At 46.3% G+C, this 22,011-nt stretch overlaps 1 protein-coding gene across 1 annotated transcript in view; it reads right to left on the bottom strand.

The window, feature by feature from the left end:
* Positions 1–844: 844 nt before the first annotated feature.
* Positions 845–22,011, bottom strand: part of LOC137326771 (uncharacterized) — a 61,790-nt gene continuing 40,623 nt past the window's right edge. Inside the window, exon 7 of the mRNA XM_067992166.1 lies at positions 845–1,090. Within this exon, the coding sequence (XP_067848267.1) occupies positions 845–1,090 (246 nt within the window). The remainder of the gene's footprint in view (positions 1,091–22,011) is intronic.

Below are 22,011 nucleotides of genomic sequence, written 5' to 3'. Positions count from 1 at the left end.
CCAGTCTGTGTGTCAGTACAGCACTCGCTACATTCTGTGTGTCAGTACAGCACTCGATCCAGTCTGTGTGTCAGTACAGCACTCGCTACAGTCTGTGTGTCAGTACAGCACTCGATCCAGTCTGTGTGTCAGTACAGCACTCCCTACTGTCTGTGTGCCAGTACAGCACCTGTTTCAGTCTGTGTGTCAGTAAAGCACCCACTACAGTCTGTGTGTCAGTACAGCACCTGCTACAGTCTGTGTATAAGTACAGCACTCGCTACAGTCTGTGCGCCAGTACGGCACCCCCCTGCTGTTCGCTAGACTGGTATCCCCAAAGTGATTGAAGAATACTGTAACATCTTTTAAAAAATTGGCAAAAGAATGTATAAGCTATGAGGTCAATCCTCAGCTCAGTAGAGAAACGTCTTGCTTCCAGTCAGATTGTTTTTTTACAAATATATTTCCCTTCGGATATCATTGCTAACACTGTATAGACGGTCTCATTGCGCAGACATTGCGATTGATGGTAGTTTTTTTCACGGAGAATGCAATACAAGAGAAAGGTTGGTTGTCAAGGTGAAACGTGCAGAATAGGTGTTGTAAAAAAGATCTGGACTAGCGTCTGGGAGGTAGGTTCCAAAATCATTTTCTTGTTAACCCAGACATCTAGGCACTAAGTTCTTGACGGTCACTCAGTTGTCATACCTGACTACCACATTGTACCTCTCACTTAAGACGTAATGCCACAGCGGTTTTCAACCGGTGCTAGGCCTGTGCTTTAAAGGCTGTCACAGAAAGTCTACAAAATACAGATATGAAAAAACTGGAAAAGGGTCAGAGAAGTTACGATTCAGAGACATTGTTAGACTCTGGTGTGTCTGCAGGTCCTGGTGGTTCCTGAAGCGGACACAGAGGCTGAGGTGGAAGGTGACTCCTCGTCTCCCGTGTCACTCTGATCGTCCTTATTTAGGCCCTGGCTGCTGATGTGGCTCTGGAGAGCTGCGGGCGTGAGCCATTCCTTGGGAAGGCAACTCTGGAGGAATGGAATGCAGGAACTGAAGTAAGCCAGACGGTTCACCCAGCGGGGGATCTCCTTACCGCACAATATCTGGAAAACAACAAGCTCAGCTTCAGACAGTAGAACATCTTTCAGTCGCAACATGGGTGACTGAATGTAATTCTGAGGACAGATCAGTCAGCAAATATACAAAAGCAGAGGAGGCTGGTGTGGAGCATAAACACCGGGAATGGACCTGTTGGGCCAAATGGCCTGTTTCTGTGCTGTAAATTCTATGTAATTCTATGAAAAATGACAAAGGAAATACAACTCTTCTCTGAAATACTTTTTAGTTCCTTTATGCTCAGGCAAGGAATGTAAGTGCTGAAGAATTTAAGACTTTTAAGACTACTGGGGACATCCAGAATCAGCATAAACCATCCAGTCCCTTAGTGCAACTCTTAAAGTTATTTGCAGACCTAACTTTTGATTGTTTTTGATAGCTCCTGAGTACTGAATCTCTGCTCCACATTGTTGGTATTTAAATGTATATCACTTTCACGATGGACTGTTCCCCTGGATGAATGCAGCCAACATTTTATTGAACAGCATAGCTGATTCTGAAATGCAATATAACACGTGGAATTTGTAAAACTGTCTGTGATATAAATCTCAGTATCCTTCCTGGCTGTAATGACATACAGCATTTATAGATGTCCCCTTACTTCAGCAAGTGGCACTGTTTCCTTTCAGTTTGAGTGTTAGCATTTATAGACAGTCCCTTAACAATCTGACACCTTCATCAATCAGGCAGAAGTAGACTGTAGAAACCAGTCAATCTGCAAGGAGTTTATGACCTAGTAGGAGCTGCAGCATTTACTGTCTTCTGTATATCAGTCCAACCAATGCTTTTGAAATCAGTGGCTAAGGAGAAAGAAACTTCACCAACAAACAACAGACAAACTAATGACAATTGTCAAATCTGAATTAATCAGTCAGTCAATCCCATAAGGTGCCAGGTTATAGAACGTGAAGTTATCTTGAAGCTGAATAAATCTGTTCCTTTATCATCCTAGCTTGGATTTTAATGAAACTGATAACAAGTTGAGCAGAAGAAGATGCACTGGCCCCATCGTGTGATATAATACCCTGAGCAGGCTAATCGTGTGGTTCAAAGGCCAGAGCTTTCCGTCTGTCACTGATCACCATGCTGCTAAAGAAATGAAAACAGAAAAAGGTGAGAATCTGCATTCCTGCACTCGTACATATTACAAAGCCTAGAATGGTGCAGGGGGCAGGGTGCGGGCTACACACGCCTGTTCACAGGGTCACAGTGAGCATGTGAAATTGGTGATGGCATTTCATTATCATGAATCAGGCGTACAGCCAGCACTACTCATGCTATTCATTGGCCACCTGCCCGTTTGGGGGGTGGGGAAATTGGGCTTGAGGCCACTTGCAGGCAGCCAGCACCTCTTAAAGGAGAGGTCTACTCTGGCTGCAGGCAGCAGGGAAACGTTCTCAAATGGATACAATGACTGGAAGAAGTACAAAGAAGGCACCTCCGTTCTCGGATGCAGCTCTGGAGGCCCTGGTGCAGCTGTTGACAGACATGACACTCCACCTCCTCCTCCTCACACAATCTGCACCTCCTACTCGCACTGCTATTGCAGCCCTCACTTCCCGAAAGCTCACAGCTTACACCAAACATACAAGCTATTCGAGCATAATATGCACATTCTCAAAACACTCCACAAGACTGTCACTGACAGACTCCCTTCTTTCTTGCAGAGATGCTCGCGCACAGCATGAGGCAGGAGGCAGCGACTGGGGGAGGCTGGGCCCACCTGCACACCCTCTCCCCTCCAGATAAAAACATGCTGGTGATCGCGGACAGGGGGCGAGTCATGGCCGCGGCAAGTGGCAACGCTGGAGGAAAGGTCACGCAAGGTTTGTTCACCTTACCCCCCTTTTCCCTTCTTACTTCGATCTCACCCTACACACTCTGAATGACAAACTGCAGCGGCTTATCTCTCTCTGCTCCCCCTTCACACTAAAAGCGAACACTTGTCTCTCTCTTTCATTTCAGATGCTCAATATATCGATGTCCCTGTGCCAGTGATGGAAGAGGAGGCCAGACATCTTGAAGATTCAACATCACTCGATATGATCCTAGTAAGCACCCGCACAGAGACTCGCACCACGTATGCATTAGAGATGGGGTGAATCGCCAGCCACAAGCGTGCAGGAGCTAGGCAGGAAGATAGGACATCACAGGTGCCAGCTCGCCAGAGGGCGAGATCATGTACTAGATCTGCTGCAGAGGACTCAGATGCTGACTTGGGGGGCTCAAACTGCTGAAGAAAGCTGTTGGGCATCTACCAGGAAATGCTAGGTGCACCGGGCAGCCTGCCAGTGAGCTTGTGCACAATGTCTCAGAGAATGGAGAAGTCCAGCTCCAAGTTGTGTCAAGGCTTTGCGCAGAGCATGGACGAAGCGGTCAGCTCCATGAACACGAAAGTGGCTCTTACCATGATGGAGACTTTGTTGACACCTGTGACAGTACAAACTGCTGCCTTGAAATCTCAGATAGATGCCATCTTGGCACTGGGGGCCAGTATTGACGGGGGCTTCCAGAGCGTCACATCTCTGTTCTCACGCAGAGCCGTACGAGGCGCAATCTCAGGAGAGTGGCTTTGGCTCCATGGGCGAGGCATCTGCTGTCCTCTCTCAGGACATCAGCAGGCCTCCTCCCCACTACCCACTCCACCAGTCTCCACATTAATGCCACTCAGCCAGCTGGACCAGAGTGGCCCAGTCCACACCGAGATGCTGCAGTTTGTAGCCGGGACCTCAAGGCCCAGAGCTGTTCGAGGTCGCCATCTGAAGTGTCCTCAATTGAAGCTCAGCAGCCTCCCACCTCCCAAGCTGTAACCACTGGGGAAATCACTTCATAGGAGGTAAACAAGCACACAAGACAGGCACTGGGGGTTGCACAAGGGTGATTCTTAATTATTCCTGTTAACTATTATACACCTAGGCAATTGAGTAAAGTTTTTATTTCTGGATTTGGTGTTGATGTTGATGAAGTGAGGGCAAGACCCATAAGGTTGGACTGAAGAAAGGCAATCAGATGGTGATAGTGAGGACAGTGATGATAAGGATTGCGGGACTGTTGGTGATTTGGAGGTGGGAGGGATGGTTCAGGCGAACGCTCTTAGATGAGTTTCTCTCTGAGAGCTCTGGCAGTTAGGGGCACGAGTGGTCGATGCTGCTCCAGCTGCACTTCTTGTTGCCTAGGTGGTGGTTTCCAACAGTTATGGTGAAGTTATGCAGCACACCATGACAAATCTGGATACCTGCTCAGGGGTGTACTGCAAAGCTCCTCCCAAATGGTCCAGGCAATGGAAGCGTTGAATGAGCATGCCGACTGTCTGCTCAATGACTTTCCCGGTGCCGGCATGGCTCTCGTATTACGCCAGCTGTGCAGCCATGCCCAGGTTACTGAAAGGAGTCATGAGCCTGAAGGGGATACCCCTTTTAGCCAGGGAGCTAGCCTGTAGCCTGATAAACTCGTCCAGCAAATCATGGCACTAACAGGCAGCAAGGACCTTTCAGCGGTGCTATGTAAAGAGATCATCCGCTCCATACATATTAGTTGCTGGTTTGTCCTTTTAGGCTGCTAGTTAACTTCTGGGTGTTTATCTCTTGCCTATTGTCTGCCTTCTACAACTGATTTCTGACATTTACTAACAACTTTATGCTGGTGCTGGACTGCTTTTGTTTGCCTTCAAAATGGTTTACTCCAGTCATGGGGGGTCGGGTAGGGCTGCCTTTGGGACTGGAGGAAGAGAGAGAACAGCAAAAAAGCAGGAGAGAGCAGGGGCAGCTGGGAGAAGAGGGAGGAGGAGGAGGAGGGGGGCACTGCGCAGGAGGCCATACCCACAACGGGTCTTCAGGGACCACCTCATACCTCAACTTCACTGAGGAGCAATGTCTGAGTTGCCTTCGCTTTACCAAGGAGGCTGTCATTTAGCTACGCCTCCTGCTGCAGCCACTACTCAAGCTTCAAACCAGGGCAAGGACATCACTGCCTGTGGCTGTCAAGGTCACCGTGGCCTTTAACGTTTATGCAATGGGCTCCTTCCAGGCTGCAGCAGGTGACATCAGAGACATCTCCCAGTTTGCTGTTCACCGTTGTATCAGGGAGGTGACCGAGGCTCTCTACACCAGGAGGAAAACCCACATCACCTTCCCAATGGAGAGAGCGAAGCAGAACAAGAGAGCTCTAGGCTTCACCCCAGGGGTCCATCCACATTGCCTTGCGTGCTTCCCATCACCACCCTGCTATCGTTCTGAATCATAAGGGATTCCACTCCCTCAATGTACAGCTTGTTTGTGACCACAGGCAGTGCATCATGCAGGTCTGTGCCCAGTTTCCTGGCAGCAGTCATGATTCATTTATCATGCGCCAGTCCTCTGCACCGTCTTAATTCCAACCAGGCTCCCCCTCCAGGTTTATATCAGGTTTACCAGACAAGCTGATGTTAACTACTTGATTTAATTACTTGATAAACCAGCATGGGAGACATCACAGTCACACATCAGTGACATGCAGGGTGCTGGCTATTGGCATCCACCGGAACCATGCTGCAGCTAACAGAGAAATCATCCAAGATTCAATGACATCACTTGTATGAATCAATTAAAAATGATAGATCCTATTATAAATAATAGGCTGCAATTTCAGCTCCCAGTTCAGATGATGGTCATAACACATGAGTGTTATTTGTGTAATTTGTGAATTTATCTGAGCCCCTCAGTTAGATTGCTCCCTTGTGATCATTCTTGAATATCCATGACTCTGTATTATGAACTATTTGAACCCAACTTATATCCATAGGTGATTCTAAGTTCTATTCAGACTGTTTGAAGTGTGTTGTAAAAATGTATGTCCATTACAGTGAATGATGTCCATGCTGGGGAATGGAGCATCATTTCCAGTGTCATCGGCCCCTGTCAGCCATTACAGTGTGGACACGTTCCTTGTACAAGCAGCGTAATAACAGTTTGCATAAGTTGAACTAGTCTCCTGTAAACCAAAATCAACTTCTTTCTTCCCTACTGACTGGATTGGTATTACCCTGGTGTTACAAAGTTTTGTGTCTGCACTAGATATTCGCTCAAGTTCAGCACTACCATTCAATTACATAAGTGGATCTTATGTCTCCTATATTCTGGAGAGCACCTTTACTAGTTAAACAATAGTGTGACCAGGGGATTGTAAAAATTAAAGCACTTGTGTGTAATATATACTATAATCTTGTTCACACCACTCGTACATTGTTCCTTTTTATAATTTTCTAAGTGCCTTGTCACCACTTCATTAAACTTAAATAAGGGCAATTATGAGGGCATGAAGACGGAGCTGGCTAAAGTGAACTGGGAAATTAGGTTAAGGGATAGGTCAGTAGAGATGCAATGGCAGACATTTAATGAGATATTTCATAACACTCAGCAAAGATACATTCCAGTGAGAAAGAAAGACTCTCGGGGAAGGACGTACCATCCGTGGCTAACTAAGGAAGTTAAAGATAGTACCAAATTGAAAGAAAAAGCATACAATTCTGCGAAAATTAATGGCAGGTCAGAAGATTGGACAGAATATAAAAAACAGCAAAGAATGACTAAAAGAATAATAAGGAGGGAGAAATTAGAGTACGAGAGAAAGCTAGCTAGAAATAGAAAAACGGATAGTAAGAGTTTCTACAGATATTTAAAAAGGAAAAGAGTAAGTAAAGTGAGTGTTGGTCCTCTAGAGAGAGAGTCTGGAGAATTAATAATGGAGAATAAGGAAATGGCGGATGTATTGAACAGATATTTTGCGTCCATCTTCACTGTAGAGGATACAAATAACATGCCAGAAATAATTGTGAATCAAGAGGTGACAGGGAGGAAGGAACTTAAAACATTTACAATCACCAGAGAAAGGGTTCTGAAAAAAATATTAGAACTAAAAGCTGACAAGTCCCCAGATCCTGACGGACTTCATCCTAGGGTCTTAAAAGAAGTGGCTGCAGAGATAGTAGATGCATTGGTATTAATTTTCCAAAGTTCCCTAGATTCTGGAAGGGTCCCATCAGATTGGAAAATAGTGAATGTAACTCCTCTATTCAAGAAAGGAGGGAGACAGAAAGCAGGAAACTACAGGCCAGTTAGCTTAACATCTATCATTGGGAAAATGCTAGAATCTATTATTAAGGAGGTTATAGCAGGGCACTTAGAAACTCTCAATGCAATCAGGCAGAGTCAACACGGCTTTATGAAAGGGAAATCGTGTTTGACGAATTTATTAGCGTTCTTTGAGGAAATAACAAGCAACATGGATAAAGGGGATCCTGTGGATGTGGTGTACTTGGATTTCCAGAAGGCTTTTGACAAGGTGCCACATCAAAGACTACTACATAAAATAAGAGCTTATGGTGTAGGGGGTAACATATTAGCATGGATAAAGGATTGGTTAGCTAACAGGAAACAGAGAGTAGGCATAAATGGGTCATTTTCAGGTTGGCAAGATGTAACGAGTGGAGTGCCACAGGGATCAGTGCTTGGGCCTCAACTATTTACAATCTATATCAATGACTTGGATGAAGGGACCATATGTAAGGTTGCTAAATTTGCTGATAACACAAAGGTAGGTAGGAAAGTAAGTTGTGAAGAGGATAAGGAATCTGCAAAGGGATATCGATAGGTTAAGTGAATGGGCAAAAATTTGGCAGATGGAGTATAATGTGGGAAAATGTGAACTTGTCCACTTTGGCAGGAGGGATAGAAAAGCAGTATATTATTTAAATAGAGAGAGATTGTAGAACTCCGAGGTACAGAGATCTGAGTGTCCTAGTACATGAATCACAAAAAGTTAGTATGCAGGTACAGCAAGTGATTAGGAAGGCAAATGGAATATTGTCATTTATTGCAAGGGGAATGGAATACAAAAGTAGAGATGTTTTGCTACAGTTGTATAGGGCACTGGTGAGACCACATCTAGAATATGGTGTGCAGTTCTGGTCTCCTTATTTAAGAAAGGACATAATTGCTTTGGAGGAGGTACAGAGAAGGTTCACTCGACTGATTCCTGGGATGAGGAGTTTATCTTATGAGGAAATGTTGGACAAGTTGGGCCTGTATACACTGGAGTTTAGAAGAATGAGAAGTGATCTTATTAAAACATATAAGATCCCAAGGGGACTAGAAGGGGTAGATGCTGAGAGGATGTTTCCCCTTGTGGGAGAGACTAGAACTAGGGGCTACAGTTTAAAAATAAGGGGTCTCCCATTTAAAAGGAGATGAGGAGAAATTTTTTCTCTCAGAGGGTCGTGAGTCTATGGAACTCCCTTCCCCAGAGAGCGGTGCAGGCAGGGTCATTGAAAATTTTTAAGGCTGAGTTAGATAGATTCCTGATTAACAAGGGAGTCAAAGGTTATAGTAGGTCGACGGGAAAGCAGGGTTCAGGTCGAATCAGATCAGCCATGATCTTATCAAATGGCAGTGCAGGCTCGAGGGGCCAAATGACCTACTCCTGCTCTTAATTCGTATGTTCGTATGCTGACCAGCACAATACAGATAAGAGAGAGCTGTAATTGGTCTATCAGGTGTTAATATGCCCTTTTCAGAAAGCTGTCTTTAACAGTTTCTTAAAATGGAAACAGTTCCTTTTGATGAATCAATGGGGCCTTCTCTGATTCTTTGGTGCACAGGCCATAAGCTTAAGGTATCTTCTCAGCACAAGATGTAACACATAAAATAGGTGAATCAAAAATGCCTGTGGAATCTGGTTCACTGAACCGCTGACCACTGAAAGACTCAAACTATACCTTTTAGTGCTGTCAGTCAATCATGACCATGAAGACAATGACATACAATGCTATTAAGAACTTAAACATATATTAAGACTCAAGCACCCCAACACCAACTATAGCCCAGCCTTTATAGTATGCAATTCAAGTTACACCTAGCTCAAAGTAACTTTATCATAACTCATTCCTGATCTAATTGCATTTTTCCCCTTGCTTTCTACCTGTCACTCTCCTGTCTTCTACTTTGTGTTTAGAAAAAGGGAACCTGACTGTCTTTACTCTTCCATTTTGTACCTCCCTGTTTGAACTGTACAGAACCAAAGACAGAAATTCCTATGTTGTTTTATCAGCGTCAAGCATTCTCAGATCAGGTGTGAGCTGTAGAACAAGCCCTGCATCCTCGGTACCAATTGTAAGAATCGGTGTACTAGGTAGAATAGCCATATATTTCTTTATTATAAAATATATACACACACATATTAAAGACTAATTCTGCAGTGGTTGCAAAAGTGCAAGGCCAGGCCTGGAACAACTGGAAACATCATCTTATTAACCATCCATGAGAAGAATATAGTATTTCAGTCAAGTAATTGTAGGGGAGATAATGTGGGCTGAATAGGCTTGTGTTATGGATGTCCTGGAAGGGGGTAAGAAGCAAGGCCATAACTGATACCCATAGTTTCGTATTAGTGAGTAAACAGATTTTATTGTGCAGACTCGTTGAAGGGAAATTAACCAAACGTAATCAGAATACACTGACATAATGCATTACATTAGGAGGATGTAATTATGCATGTAAAAGATACAGTCGCTGAGGTGCCGGGGCGATATTTTTAGTCTTGCTGAGGATAGTGTGAGCAGTTAATGATGACATGCTTTCTATCTCCTGAAGGGAGTCCCTGGTATGTGAGTTATACTTTTATAATTGATACCTATAACTCATATACACTGCACATAGAGGGTTGTATTTTATTATCTCGTTGATACGATTTAATAAAGAGATAATACCAGAGCTTCAATGTTTCCTAGTCCTGAAACTTGCATTAGAGGTAAAGGATATATGCCAATTTCCTACATAAACCCAACACCAATTTTCACACTTCCAATAGCAGCCATTCTTATGCCAAATCGGCACTAAGTTGGCAGTCCCATTCAGGGAGACCAGAGGATGGCTAATGTGGGAATTGTTCTTTGGAGACTGGGTCAGTGTTAATCACAGCAGAACAGTGACCCAGTCCCGAAAGAACACCCTCTGCATCAATGTGACATTGGGATAACCTATGCTTTACTTTACTAGTGAGTGCATGATGCTGACATTGGGCTGCGGTTGGGCGAGGTTTCATTTTTCCAAGCTCATGGTACCAATAGACAGCCTCACCCCCTGGCTGGGAAATCACAGGCGCACTGCCCACTAACTCCATCCATTAAAATGAATGAATGAAAAGTCGTGGGCAGTGCATGTGTGGCCAGTGTGCGGGGCACCCAGCCGATAGCCCATACTCAGAAAAATTGGCCCATCAATACCAGAAGTAGAAAAGTGTTGCATTTATCAGCACTGACATTTCTCACCTTGCTGAGCGCAAATTTCACAACAAAAAACAATGACATTTTAAAAAGCCAGATTTATTCTCCTGGTCATTGCAAATGGCCGACAATTAATTGAAAACTACACCTGTAAAATCTCCAGGGCTAACGCCATCTTGTGCCATTGACTCAGAATAGTTTGCCCAATCAAACAACAGCTCACATTCATAGTGATTGTTTTACTGGACCCTGGCATAGATTGGTCACACTCAACCACTACCCCAGGTAATTTGGAAGATAGAGGAGGGGGAATGGGTGTGCAGCAATGATTAAATGGAAAGCATACTCACCCACTCTACCCTGTATCATCTCTGATCCCTGTCCCAGAACCTCAGAAACCATTAGCCCTGCCAAGTCACACAATTTTGGCTTTTGTCCTTAGTTAATAATTCATAGCTGGCACCTGACCAAAGTTAATACTGTACTTTAATTCACATTTATTTAATTAATTAAATGGTCCAAACATGACAAGGCCCCTACTGCACAGCAGGACATACAAAAGGATTACACAATCAACATTTTGTGCCATAAAAACAACACAAATACAGTAAGAAACATGACTATTGACCCAGTCCAATATATAATCATCAATCAATGCCATGTAGCTGAGTACTGTAGTACATGACAGTCAGTACCAGGACACACTCATCACTGGGAGTGTGAGTAGGGGACAGTCAGCAGGACACACTCATCACTGGGAGTGTGAGTAGGGGACAGAGAGCAGGACACACTCATCACTGGGAGTGTGAGTAGGGGACAGAGAGCAGGACACACTCATCACTGGGAGTGTGAGTAGGGGACAGAGAGCAGGACACACTCATCACTGGGAGTGTGAGTAGGGGACAGTCAGCAGGACACACTCATCACTGGGAGTGTGAGTAGGGGACAGTCAGCAGGACACACTCATCACTGGGAGTGTGAGTAGGGGACAGAGAGCAGGACACACTCATCACTGGGAGTGTGAGTAGGGGACAGTCAGCAGGACACACTCATCACTGGGAGTGTGAGTAGGGGACAGTCAGCAGGACACACTCATCACTGGGAGTGTGAGTAGGGGACAGAGAGCAGGACACACTCATCACTGGGAGTGTGAGTAGGGGACAGTCAGCAGGACACACTCATCACTGGGAGTGTGAGTAGGGGACAGTCAGCAGGACACACTCATCACTGGGAGTGTGAGTAGGGGACAGTCAGCAGGACACACTCATCACTGGGAGTGTGAGTAGGGGACAGTCAGCAGGACACACTCATCACTGGGAGTGTGAGTAGAGAACAGTCAGCAGGACACACTCATCACTGGGAGTGTGAGTAGGGGACAGTCAGCAGGACACACTCATCACTGGGAGTGTGAGTAGAGAACAGTCAGCAGGACACACTCATCACTGGGAGTGTGAGTAGGGGACAGTCAGCAGGACACACTCATCACTGGGAGTGTGAGTAAGGGACAGTCAGCAGGACACACTCATCACTGGGAGTGTGAGTAAGGGACAGTCAGCAGGACACACTCATCACTGAGATAGTCAGCAATTGGTCATGGGAAGCGAGGCACTTAATGGTGAGACCAGACAAGAGTCTTGTGTTAAGAACAAGAGGCAGTGCCGTAAAGTATCAAATGAGATAGGAGCCTGCCGGCATATCTGACCATTCCACTCACTTTACCCCCTGTGGTGCAGTGGTGTAAGCAATGAAAGGAGTGAGAAGTGGATGTTCGTCTCAGATTGTATCATTAATGTGGTGAGAATTACGCATTGCACCTGGTCAGTGCTACCCTGACACTTGAATGACTGACCCACTGATACCAATGTGAACACGTTCCTCAGCAATTTATTGATTTTTCCACTTTTGAGGGAAAAATGGTCCCCATCGTGCCTGTTTTCTGGGTGCAAAATTCATGCTGGGGGACCAATTTCCAGGCCCAATCTCATATGCCCAATTCTCCCCGAGAATTGCGCCAAATTGGCAGCCGACAACTTCCGAGGGCCCGGGGTGCCTGCCTAGAACAGGTGTTAGGCCCCTTGAATACGTCTGTTTTGGGACCCTGCGGCCAAATTCAGCAGAAACTGGGCAGAGCTCCTTAAAGGGGCCGTTGGAGTCCGCCGAAGAGAAGGTAAGTTTTGTTTCTTTTACCTAATGTAAGGTGGAGCCAGGAGGAGCAGTAACAAAATACTGCGGGCTGGTGCTGGACCACCCTTGCCTCCTTCCTGTTCGCCTCATCCCTCACCCCATCCCACCCCCACCCATGTGACCATATTTGCAGGCCAATTTGGCAACCGAGCTGGACAATTTTAAGAAGGCCCCAACCAGCGAGTTGCACGGGGACGTCCAATAGGCATCCGCAGCTCGCCGGTATGATGCAGATGAGGCCTGAAGCCCAATTTCAAGCAAGCCTGGGACCTCCATCTTCGGACACGCATTCCAGATGCACTGCCCACTTCGCGCCAGTTTTCAGGACGAGATCAGTTTACTGGCCATTGTTGTAATGTGCACCCTTCTATCTCCTTAAATCACACACATTAAAAAACCATAGTGCAAAATTATTAAATTGCTAATGTGTTGGCAGTGGTGTTGTTGTTGATACCATCTGTTGCTCTGTACAAGATGCAAAAAAGCCCAATCCATCACATTGCTGAACACAAAACATCCCCCAAAAATCACATCTGAACTCTTTAGACAGTGAAGTGAGCCTTCTGACAGTTTTCAGTTAATGGCCTATTACTTTGGCTCCACATCCGCCAACTCTCCCCCCCACAACCTAATACAGCTCTGGAAATGAACAGTGCAAATCCTCTCCTCTGCTTCATCTGTGGAATCAGTCAGAACATGAAATATAAATTGATCCAGCCGTCCCATTAGTCAAGTGAGGTAATATAATGAGAGCATTAATGCTGCTGATGGCAGTGTTTGGATTTGTATTCTGGGCAGACACTCAGCCTACTGCTGACTTAGCTTCAACAAATGCCAAAATGTAAATGATGAGGTCCAGGGTAAATGAAATAAGATTCTGCTTCTGACCCAATACAATTACAAGCAGAGGCCCATGGGAAGAAGCCCAGGAAAGTGAGAGATAGCTCTTGACAGAGGCTATGTGAAAACTGATGGGATGTGCAAGAAATTGGAAAAAGCAAGATAAAACAACATAACAAATTGAGTGTCAAACGAGAGCTGCCATGTTACCAAGTGATTCAGTTAGACAGGGTACAGTACTGGAGGAAGCTGTCCCTCAGTATTTTCCATCTCTTTCTATTCCCTCTCATGTACACATGATAAATTGATGTCTCTCATGGGAAAATAGGATTTTCTCCTCCTTTGTTTAATATTTGGAAAGGACATGAAATTTTACAGACCCAGAGGCCAATGTCAGTGTCAATTCACAACTAACCACAGCAGAGAGAAAAATCCTCCATTAATCCAAATTTCAGAAATACCCTTCGATCAATTCTCCACAGCTTTCATCAATGGCTTCCATTCTCCAATTGTTAATCCACAACTATTTCAGATTAGCATTCATTCTCAACTCACTCCCATCTTGAGCAGCGTCAATCCACTATAGCCCACTCCCATCTTATGTAGTCTCAGTCCACTCTCAACTCACTCCTATTTTGAGCAGTCTCAATTCATAGAATCATAGGAAGTTAAGGCACAGAAGGAGACCATTCAGCCCATCGTGTCCGTGCCGGCCGAAAAAGAGCTATCCAGCATAATCCCACTTTCCAGCACTTGGTCCGTAGCTCTGTAGGTTAGGACACTTCAAGTGCACATCCAAGTACTTTTTAAATGAGTTGAGGGTTTCTGCCTTCCTCCCCTTTCAGGCAGTGAGTTCCAGACCCCCATCACCCTCTGGGTGAAAAAATTCCTCCTCAGCTCCCCTCTAATCCTTCTACCAATTACTTTAAATCTCTACCCCCTGGTCACTGACCCCTCTGCTAAGGGAAATAATTCCTCCCTGTCCACTCTATCTAGTCCTATCATAATTTTATATACCTCAATTAAATCTCCCCTCAGCCTCCTTTGTTCCAAAGAAAACAACCCCAGCCTATCCAATCTTTTCTCATAGCTAAAATTCTCCAGCCCTGGCAACATCCTCGTAAATCTCTGTATCCTCTCTAGTGCAATCACATATTTCCTGTAATGTGGTGACCAGAACTGAACACAATATTCAAGATGTGTTCTAACCAATGTTTTATACAGTTCTAACATAACCTCCCTGCTTTTATATTCTATGCCTCGGCTAATAAAAGTAAGTATCCTGTATGCCTTTTTAACTACCTTATCTACCTGTCCTGTTACCTTCAGGGATCTGTGGATATGCACTCCAAGGTCCCTTTGTTCCTCTACACCTCTCAATATCCTCCCATTTATTGTTTATTCCCTTGCCTTGTTTGCCCTTCCCAAATGCATTACCTCACACTTCTCTGGAATGAATTCCATTTGACACTTTTCTGCCCACCTGACCAGTCCATTGATATCTTCCTACAGTCTACAGCTTTCCTCCTCACGATCAACCACACGGCCAATTTTTGTTTCATCTGCAAACTTCTTGATCAAGCCCCCCACATTCAAGTCCAAATCATTAATATATAGCACAAAAAGCAAGGGACCTAGTACTGAGCCTTGCGGGACCCCACTGGAAACAGCCTTCCAGTCGCAAAAACACCCGTCGACCATTACCCTTTGCTTCCTGCCACTTAGCCAATTTTGGATCCATCTAGCAACTCTCCCTTGGATCCCAAGGGCTTTTACTTATTTGATCAGTCTGCCATGTGGGACCTTGTCAAAAGCCGTGCCAAAATCCATGTAGACTACATCAAATGCATTACCCTCATCGACCCTCCCTGTTACCTGCACAAAAAATTCAATCAAGTTAGTCAGACACGACAACCTTCCCTTAACAAATCCACGCTGACTATCCTTGATTAACCCATGCCTTTCTAAATGACGATTTATGCTGTCCCTCAGAATCAATTCCAATAATTTGCCCACCACCGAGGTTAGACTGACTGGCCTATAATTATTCGGTCTGTCTCTTTCTCTCTTAAACAACGGTACAACGTTAGCAGTCCCCCAATCCTCCAATTCATTCTGAACTTACTCCCACTTGAGCAGTCTCAACTCACTCTCAACGCACTCTCATTTTGAGCAGTCTCAATTCACTCTGAATTCACTCCCATCTTGAGCAGTCTCAATTTACTATAACCCACTCCCTTGAGATGTCTAAATTCACTATAGCCCACTCCTATCTCGAGCAATCTCAATCCACTCTCAACCCATTGCTTTTTTGAGTGGACTTAGCCCACACCCATCTTCAGGTGTTCCATCCATTCTCAGCCCATTCCCATTTTAGTAGTTGCAAACTATTCTCACTTTACACAGCCTTAACCCTCCTCACATTGAGCATAAGCATAGCAGAAACCCATACCACAATTCACAATTGGCAAAACAAAATGACATGAATTATCTGTATTACTGTATTGATCCCACTTCCTGCTGCTCCTGGAGTTTGTTGCAACCACTAGACATCCCTATAGACTTCTTTAATGTCGAGTTCTTGATGCAGCTTTCAGTAATCAAGTACAATTGGTCCAGAAGGTAGACCCCCTTGACAACAACTTGGCTGAGAAACTCAAGCCTACATGGAAAATGGAAATACTAACATCATTTGGTGCTGGCTGCCAATTCTGGGTCTTTGAGCCGTGAGCTCATTGCCATAATGTTGGAGATGCTGAACAGTCGCACGTGAAGTCTGCCCATAAATAACATCACACGGAGCGCGGAACTTTTGCTTTATTCTTTAGCTCTATCCCAAGATGCTGTTGTACCCTGAGGGAATTTGTAAAAATTCAGAACGGTAGAAATGACTATCGAACTAGATGAAAAGATTTGCAAATTTCCCTCCAGCAATTTACAAGAAAATAATTTGGTAAGTGCACTGAAGCAGAAACTGCTGTGTTGTGGAAAAACTCAACTGGTAGAAACTGTCCTTTGAATCCCCCTGGGGAGGGAAGGAGCTGGTAATTACTTTTCCTTTGCAATGTGTATTGTGGGAAGTTTTTATTTAAATTTGTTCTCCAGATGCCATATGTATTTTCTATCCCGAGTTGCCCTTAGAAGGGGACGGTGGGCTTCCTTCTTGAATAGCAATTGTTCGTAAAAATGAATGGCCACTTCAGAGGGCATTGAGAGTCACCCACCTCATGTGGACTGGAGTTACGTGCAGGCCAGATCAGGCAGGGTGCCAGCTTCCCTTCCCTGAAGGATACTTGTGAACCAGGTAGGATCTTTTTGACAATCACCAGCTTTCAAGGCCGTTTTCCCTGGTATCAGCCCTCAAATTAATAGATTTGTCGAATTCAGTTTCGTTACTTAGCACACTGGCATTTGAACTCGTGGGCCTGGAAATTCGATTACACCAAGCACCAGGTGTGTGGGGGCTGGGCGTACACTGCGCACTTAGCATTGTCCCGAGCAGCACGTAATATTTGTGCTGCCTGCTTATTATCATGGGTCAGGCGTGCAGTCAGCGCTACCAGCAGCCTATTCATTACCTGCATGCTTGTTTTGGTTGTGGGGGGGGAGGTGGTGGGGGCAGATATTGGGCATCTCTGATGTCACTGGAAGGCAGACTGCACCTGTTAAAGGGGAGGTACATTCTGGCTGCCGAAGAAAGGGAACAATCGGCAACACAGATCTGGCTGCAGAAATCACTGAGAGGGCACCAAGGTTCTCTGATGGTGTCTTTGGAGGCCCTGGTCCAGGTGGTGGACAGGAGGAGGGAGATCCTGTTCCCTCCCGGGGGCAGAACGCCCTCCAGTTAGAAGAGGTCGCTGAGGTGGTCAATGCCAGGAGCTTGGCTCCAAGGACATGGCTGCAATGTCGAAAGAAATTCAATGACCTCATCAGAGTTGTCAAGATAAGAGTACTGCTCTCTTACTCTCTCTTCACACCTCCACCACCTCCAGTCTCGCTGCTCACAATATCCCCTCCCCCGCTTCCCTTCACTCTCTTACAATCACTGCACCACACTTCACTCCACCTTCTTCTCCTCACACTCACACACTCACCACTAATGCAACCCTCACTTCCCCACACCTCACATCTTGCACACTTCATATCAGCTATTTCACCTTGCTAGGCACATTCGCTAAGCACCTCACAAGACTGTCACTAACACACTCCCTTCTTTCTTCCATGGGAAGGTCGGGCACAACTCCAGAGAGCAGGCTACCAGCAGAGGAGGCCCAACTCAACTGCACACCCTCTTTCCCCTCATAGAAAATGTGCTGGCCATCCCGGGCAAGGGCAGAATCATGGCCGTGGCAACTGGCAACGCTGGAGGAGACATCGCTCAGGGTTTCTTCACACCTTGTTGTTTATTACTTCTTTCTCACCCTACACACTCGGCATGACAAACTGCAGCACTAACCATTACTTTCTGCTCTCCTTTTACACTAAATGCTAACCCTTGCCTCTCGCTTTCATTTCAGGTGCTGAAAATGTGGATACCTCTCTGTCATAAGGACATAAGAAATAGAAGCAGGAGTAGGCCGTACTGCTCCTCGAGTCTGCTCCGCCATTCAATAAGATAATGGCTGATCTTCGACCTCAACTCCACTTTCTCCCCCGATCCCCATATTTTTTTTAGTCGTTCATGGGCTGTGGGCATCACTGGCGAGGCCAGCATTTGTTGCCCATCCCTAATTGCCCTTGAGAAGGTGGTGGTGAGCCGCCTTCTTGAACCGCTGCAGTCCGTATGGTGAAGGTTCTCCCATAGTGCTGTTAGGTAGGGAGTTCCAGGATTTTGACCCAGCGACGATGAAGGAACGGCGATATATTTCCAAGTCAGGATGTTGTGTGACTTGGAGGGGAATGTGCAGGTGGTGTTGTTCCCATGTGTCTGCTGCCCTTGTCCTTCTAGGTGGTAGAGGGCGTGGGTTTTGGAGGTGCTGTCAAAGAAGCCTTGGTGAATTGCTGCAGTGCATCCTGTGGATGGTACACACTGCAGCCACTGTGCACCGATGGTGGAGAGAGTGAATGCTTAGGGTGGTGGATGGGGTGCCAATCAAGTGGGCTGCTTTGTCCTGGATGGTGTTGAGCTTCTTGAGTGTTGTTGGAGCTGCACTCATTCAGGCAAGTGGAGAGTATTCCATCACACTCCTGACTTGTGCCTTGCAGATGGTGGAAAGGCTTTGGGGAGTCAGGAGGTGAGTCACTCCATGCAGAATACCCAGCCTCTGACCTGCTCTTGTAGTATTTATGTGGCTGGTCCAGTTAAGTTTCTGGTCAATGGTGACACCCAGGATGTTGATGGTGGGGGATTCAGCGATGGTAATGCCGTTGAATGTCAAGGAGAGGTGGTTAGATTCTCTCTTGTTGGAGATGGTCATTGCCTGGCACTTGTCTGGCGTGAATGTTACTTGCCACTTATCAGCCCAACCCTGGATGTTGTCCGGGTCTTGCTGCATGTGGGCTCGGACTGCTTCATTTTCTGAAGGGTTGCGAGTGGAACTGAACACTGTGCAATCATCAGCGAACATCCCCATTTCTGACCTTATGATGGAGGCAAGGTCATTAATGAAGAAGCTGAAGATGGTTGGGCCTAGGACACTGTCCTGAGGAACTCATGCAGCAATGTCCTGGGGCTGAGATGATTGGCCTCCAATAACCACTAACATCTTCCTTTGTGCTAGGTATGACTCCAGCCACTGGAGAGTTTTCCCCCTGATTCCCATTGACTTCAATTTTACTAGGGCTCCTTGGTACTACACTCAGTCAAATGCTGCCTTGATGTCAAGGGCAGTCACTCTCACCTCACCTCTGGAATTCAGCTCTTTTGTCCATGTTTGGACCAAGTCTGTAATGAGGTCTGGAGCCAAGTGGTCCTGGCGGAACCCAAACTGAGCATCGGTGAGCAGGTTATTGTTGAGTAAGTGCCGCTTGATAGCACTGTCGATGACCCCTTTTATCACTTTGCTGATCATTGAGAGTAGACTGATGGGGTGGCAATTGGCCAGATTGGATTTGTCCTGCTTTTTGTGGACAGGACATACCCGGGCAATTTTCCACATTGTCAGGTAGATGTCAGTGTTGTAGCTGTACTGGAACAGTTTGGCTAGAGGCGCGGCTAGTTCTGGAGCACAAGACTTCAGCACTACAGCTGGGATGTTGTCGGGGCCCATAGCCTTTGTTGTCTCCAGTGCACTCAGCCGTTTCTTGATATCAAGTGGAGTGCATCGAATTGGCTGAAGACTGGCTTCTGTGATGGTGGGGATATCAGGAGGAGGCCGAGATAGATCATCTACTCAGCACTTCTGGCTGAAGATAGTTGCAAACGCTTGATCCATATCCCTTGATTCCCCTGTAGTCCGAAAATCTATCTATCTCAGCCTTGAATATACTCAATGACTCAGCATTCACAGCCCTCTGGGGTAGAGAATTCCAAAGACTCACAACCTTCCTCATCTCAATCTTAAATGGCTGACCACTTATCCGGAGACTATGACTGTCAGTGGAGGAAGAGGAGGTTGGCATTTCTGATGATACTGCCCCACTCACCCTTGCAGGCACCCGGTCAGATACTGGCACTACGTGTACTTTAGAGGGTAGGCTAGAGGAGGGGTCTTCACATGGCGAATCACCGGGCACCATGCATACAGGAACTAGGGCAGGGTGATAGGATGCCACGGGTGACAAATCAGCAGAGGACGAGATCATATACTAGCTCTGCTGCAGAGGACTCAGATGCTGACACTGAGAACCCAGACTACCGAAGAAGGCTCATGGACATATACCAGGAAATGCCAGGTGCACTGGGCAGCTTGCCAGTGATGCATTATGCACATTGTTATCGAGCATAGCATAGAGAAGTCCAGCTCTAACTTGTGTCAAGGATTCGCGCAAAGCATTCAAGACCACTCTGTACAACATGGAACAAGTGGTCAGCTCCATGAACATAACAGTGGCTCCCTCCATCATGGAACCTCTCCTGACAGCTCTCACAGCTGCCATAGAAACTCCGATGGCTGCCATCTTGGCAATGGGAACCACAGTTGATAGCCACTCATTACAGAGCCATAGGAGTGCTGAGGCGCAGTCGAAGGAGAGTGGCCTTGGCTCCATAGGAGAGGCACCAGCTGTCCTCTCTCAGGACAACACCGTGCCTGCTCCCCTGCCACCCACTCCCCCTGTGTCCTTGTCAGTGCCACTCAGCCAGCTGGCCCAGACTGCCCCTGCTCACACTGAGATGCTGCAGTGTGCAGCAAGGCCCTCAAGGCCCAAAGCTGCTCAAGGTCACCCACCACGGCCATCTGAAGTGTCCTCAACGACAGCTCAGCAGCCTTCCACTTCTCAAACTGTAGCCACTGGGAAAACACTTCGTCGGAGCATCAGGAAAGGTAAACAAGCACAGAAGACAGACACTAAGGGCTTGCACACGGGTGATTCATAATTATTTCTGCTCCCTGTTAGATACAGATGGAATTGAGTTGTTTGATAAATCATTTTTTTGTTCTGGGTTTGGTGTTTATATTTGTTGTGAAGTGAGGGCAAGACCCATTAGGCTGGACTGGAGGGGGACAATCGGACGGCGGTAGTGAAGACAGTGGTAAGGATTGTTGGACTGTTGGTGTTTTGAGGATGAGAGGGATGGTTTGGGTGAAGTGCTCCTCGATGAGCTGCTCTCTGAAAGTTCTGTCAGCTAGTGGCACTGGTGGTTGATGCATCTCCTGCTTTTCATGCTTCTACTGCTCCTCCTGCTGCACTTGTTGTTGCCTAAGTGGTGGTAAGGGCTGGTCCCTCAGAAAGTTATGCAACATGCAACAGATAACCACAAATCTGGATGCCCGGTCAGGGGTGTACTGCAAAGCTACTCCGGAATAGTACAGGCAGAGGAAGTGTTGCGCACGCACGCCAATTGTTTGCTTGATAATGTTTCTTGTGGCATTAGGACTCTTGTTGTAGACCACCTCTGTAGCTATGCCCAGGTTCCTGACTGGAGTCATGTGCTATGTCCGGAGGGGATATCTCTTGTTGCCCAGTAGCCAGCCTGTAATTTGATGGCCTGGTGATGGCACAGAGGACTGGCGCAGGATGAAAGAGTCATATCTGCTGCCATGATAGTGGGTACAGACCTGCATGATTCACTGCTTGTGGTCACAAACCAGCTGTACGTTGAGGGAGTAGAATTGATGAAGATGCCAGGCTGTGAGTGCGGTCAGTGGCACCTTACACCCTGGGGAAGCCTGACTATGTGGAAGAATCCTAGTGCTCTCTCATCCTGCTTTGCCCTTTCCATGAGGAATGAGACGTAGGTGTTTCTCCTGGTGTAGAGATGCTCGGTGACCTCTCTGATACAGTGATGGACAGTGAACTGTGATACGTTGCTGATGTCACCTGCTGTAGCCTGGAAGGAGCCCGTGGCATGAAATTTAATAGCCACAATAACCCAGACGGTCACAGGCAGCGCTATCGATGCACTAGTACGAGGCTGGAGTTGTGGCTGCAGCAGGTGACATAGCTCGATGATAAGCTTCCTCGGTGAAGGGAAGGCGCCTCAGACATTGCTCCTTGGTAAAGTCAGAATCATAGAATCATAGAAAG

This window comes from Heptranchias perlo, chromosome 10 (genome assembly GCF_035084215.1).
Source record: "Heptranchias perlo isolate sHepPer1 chromosome 10, sHepPer1.hap1, whole genome shotgun sequence".
NCBI lineage: Eukaryota > Metazoa > Chordata > Chondrichthyes > Hexanchiformes > Hexanchidae > Heptranchias > Heptranchias perlo.
The sequence above is the reverse complement of the archived record's forward strand: the minus strand, read 5'-3'. Positions and strand labels throughout refer to the sequence as shown.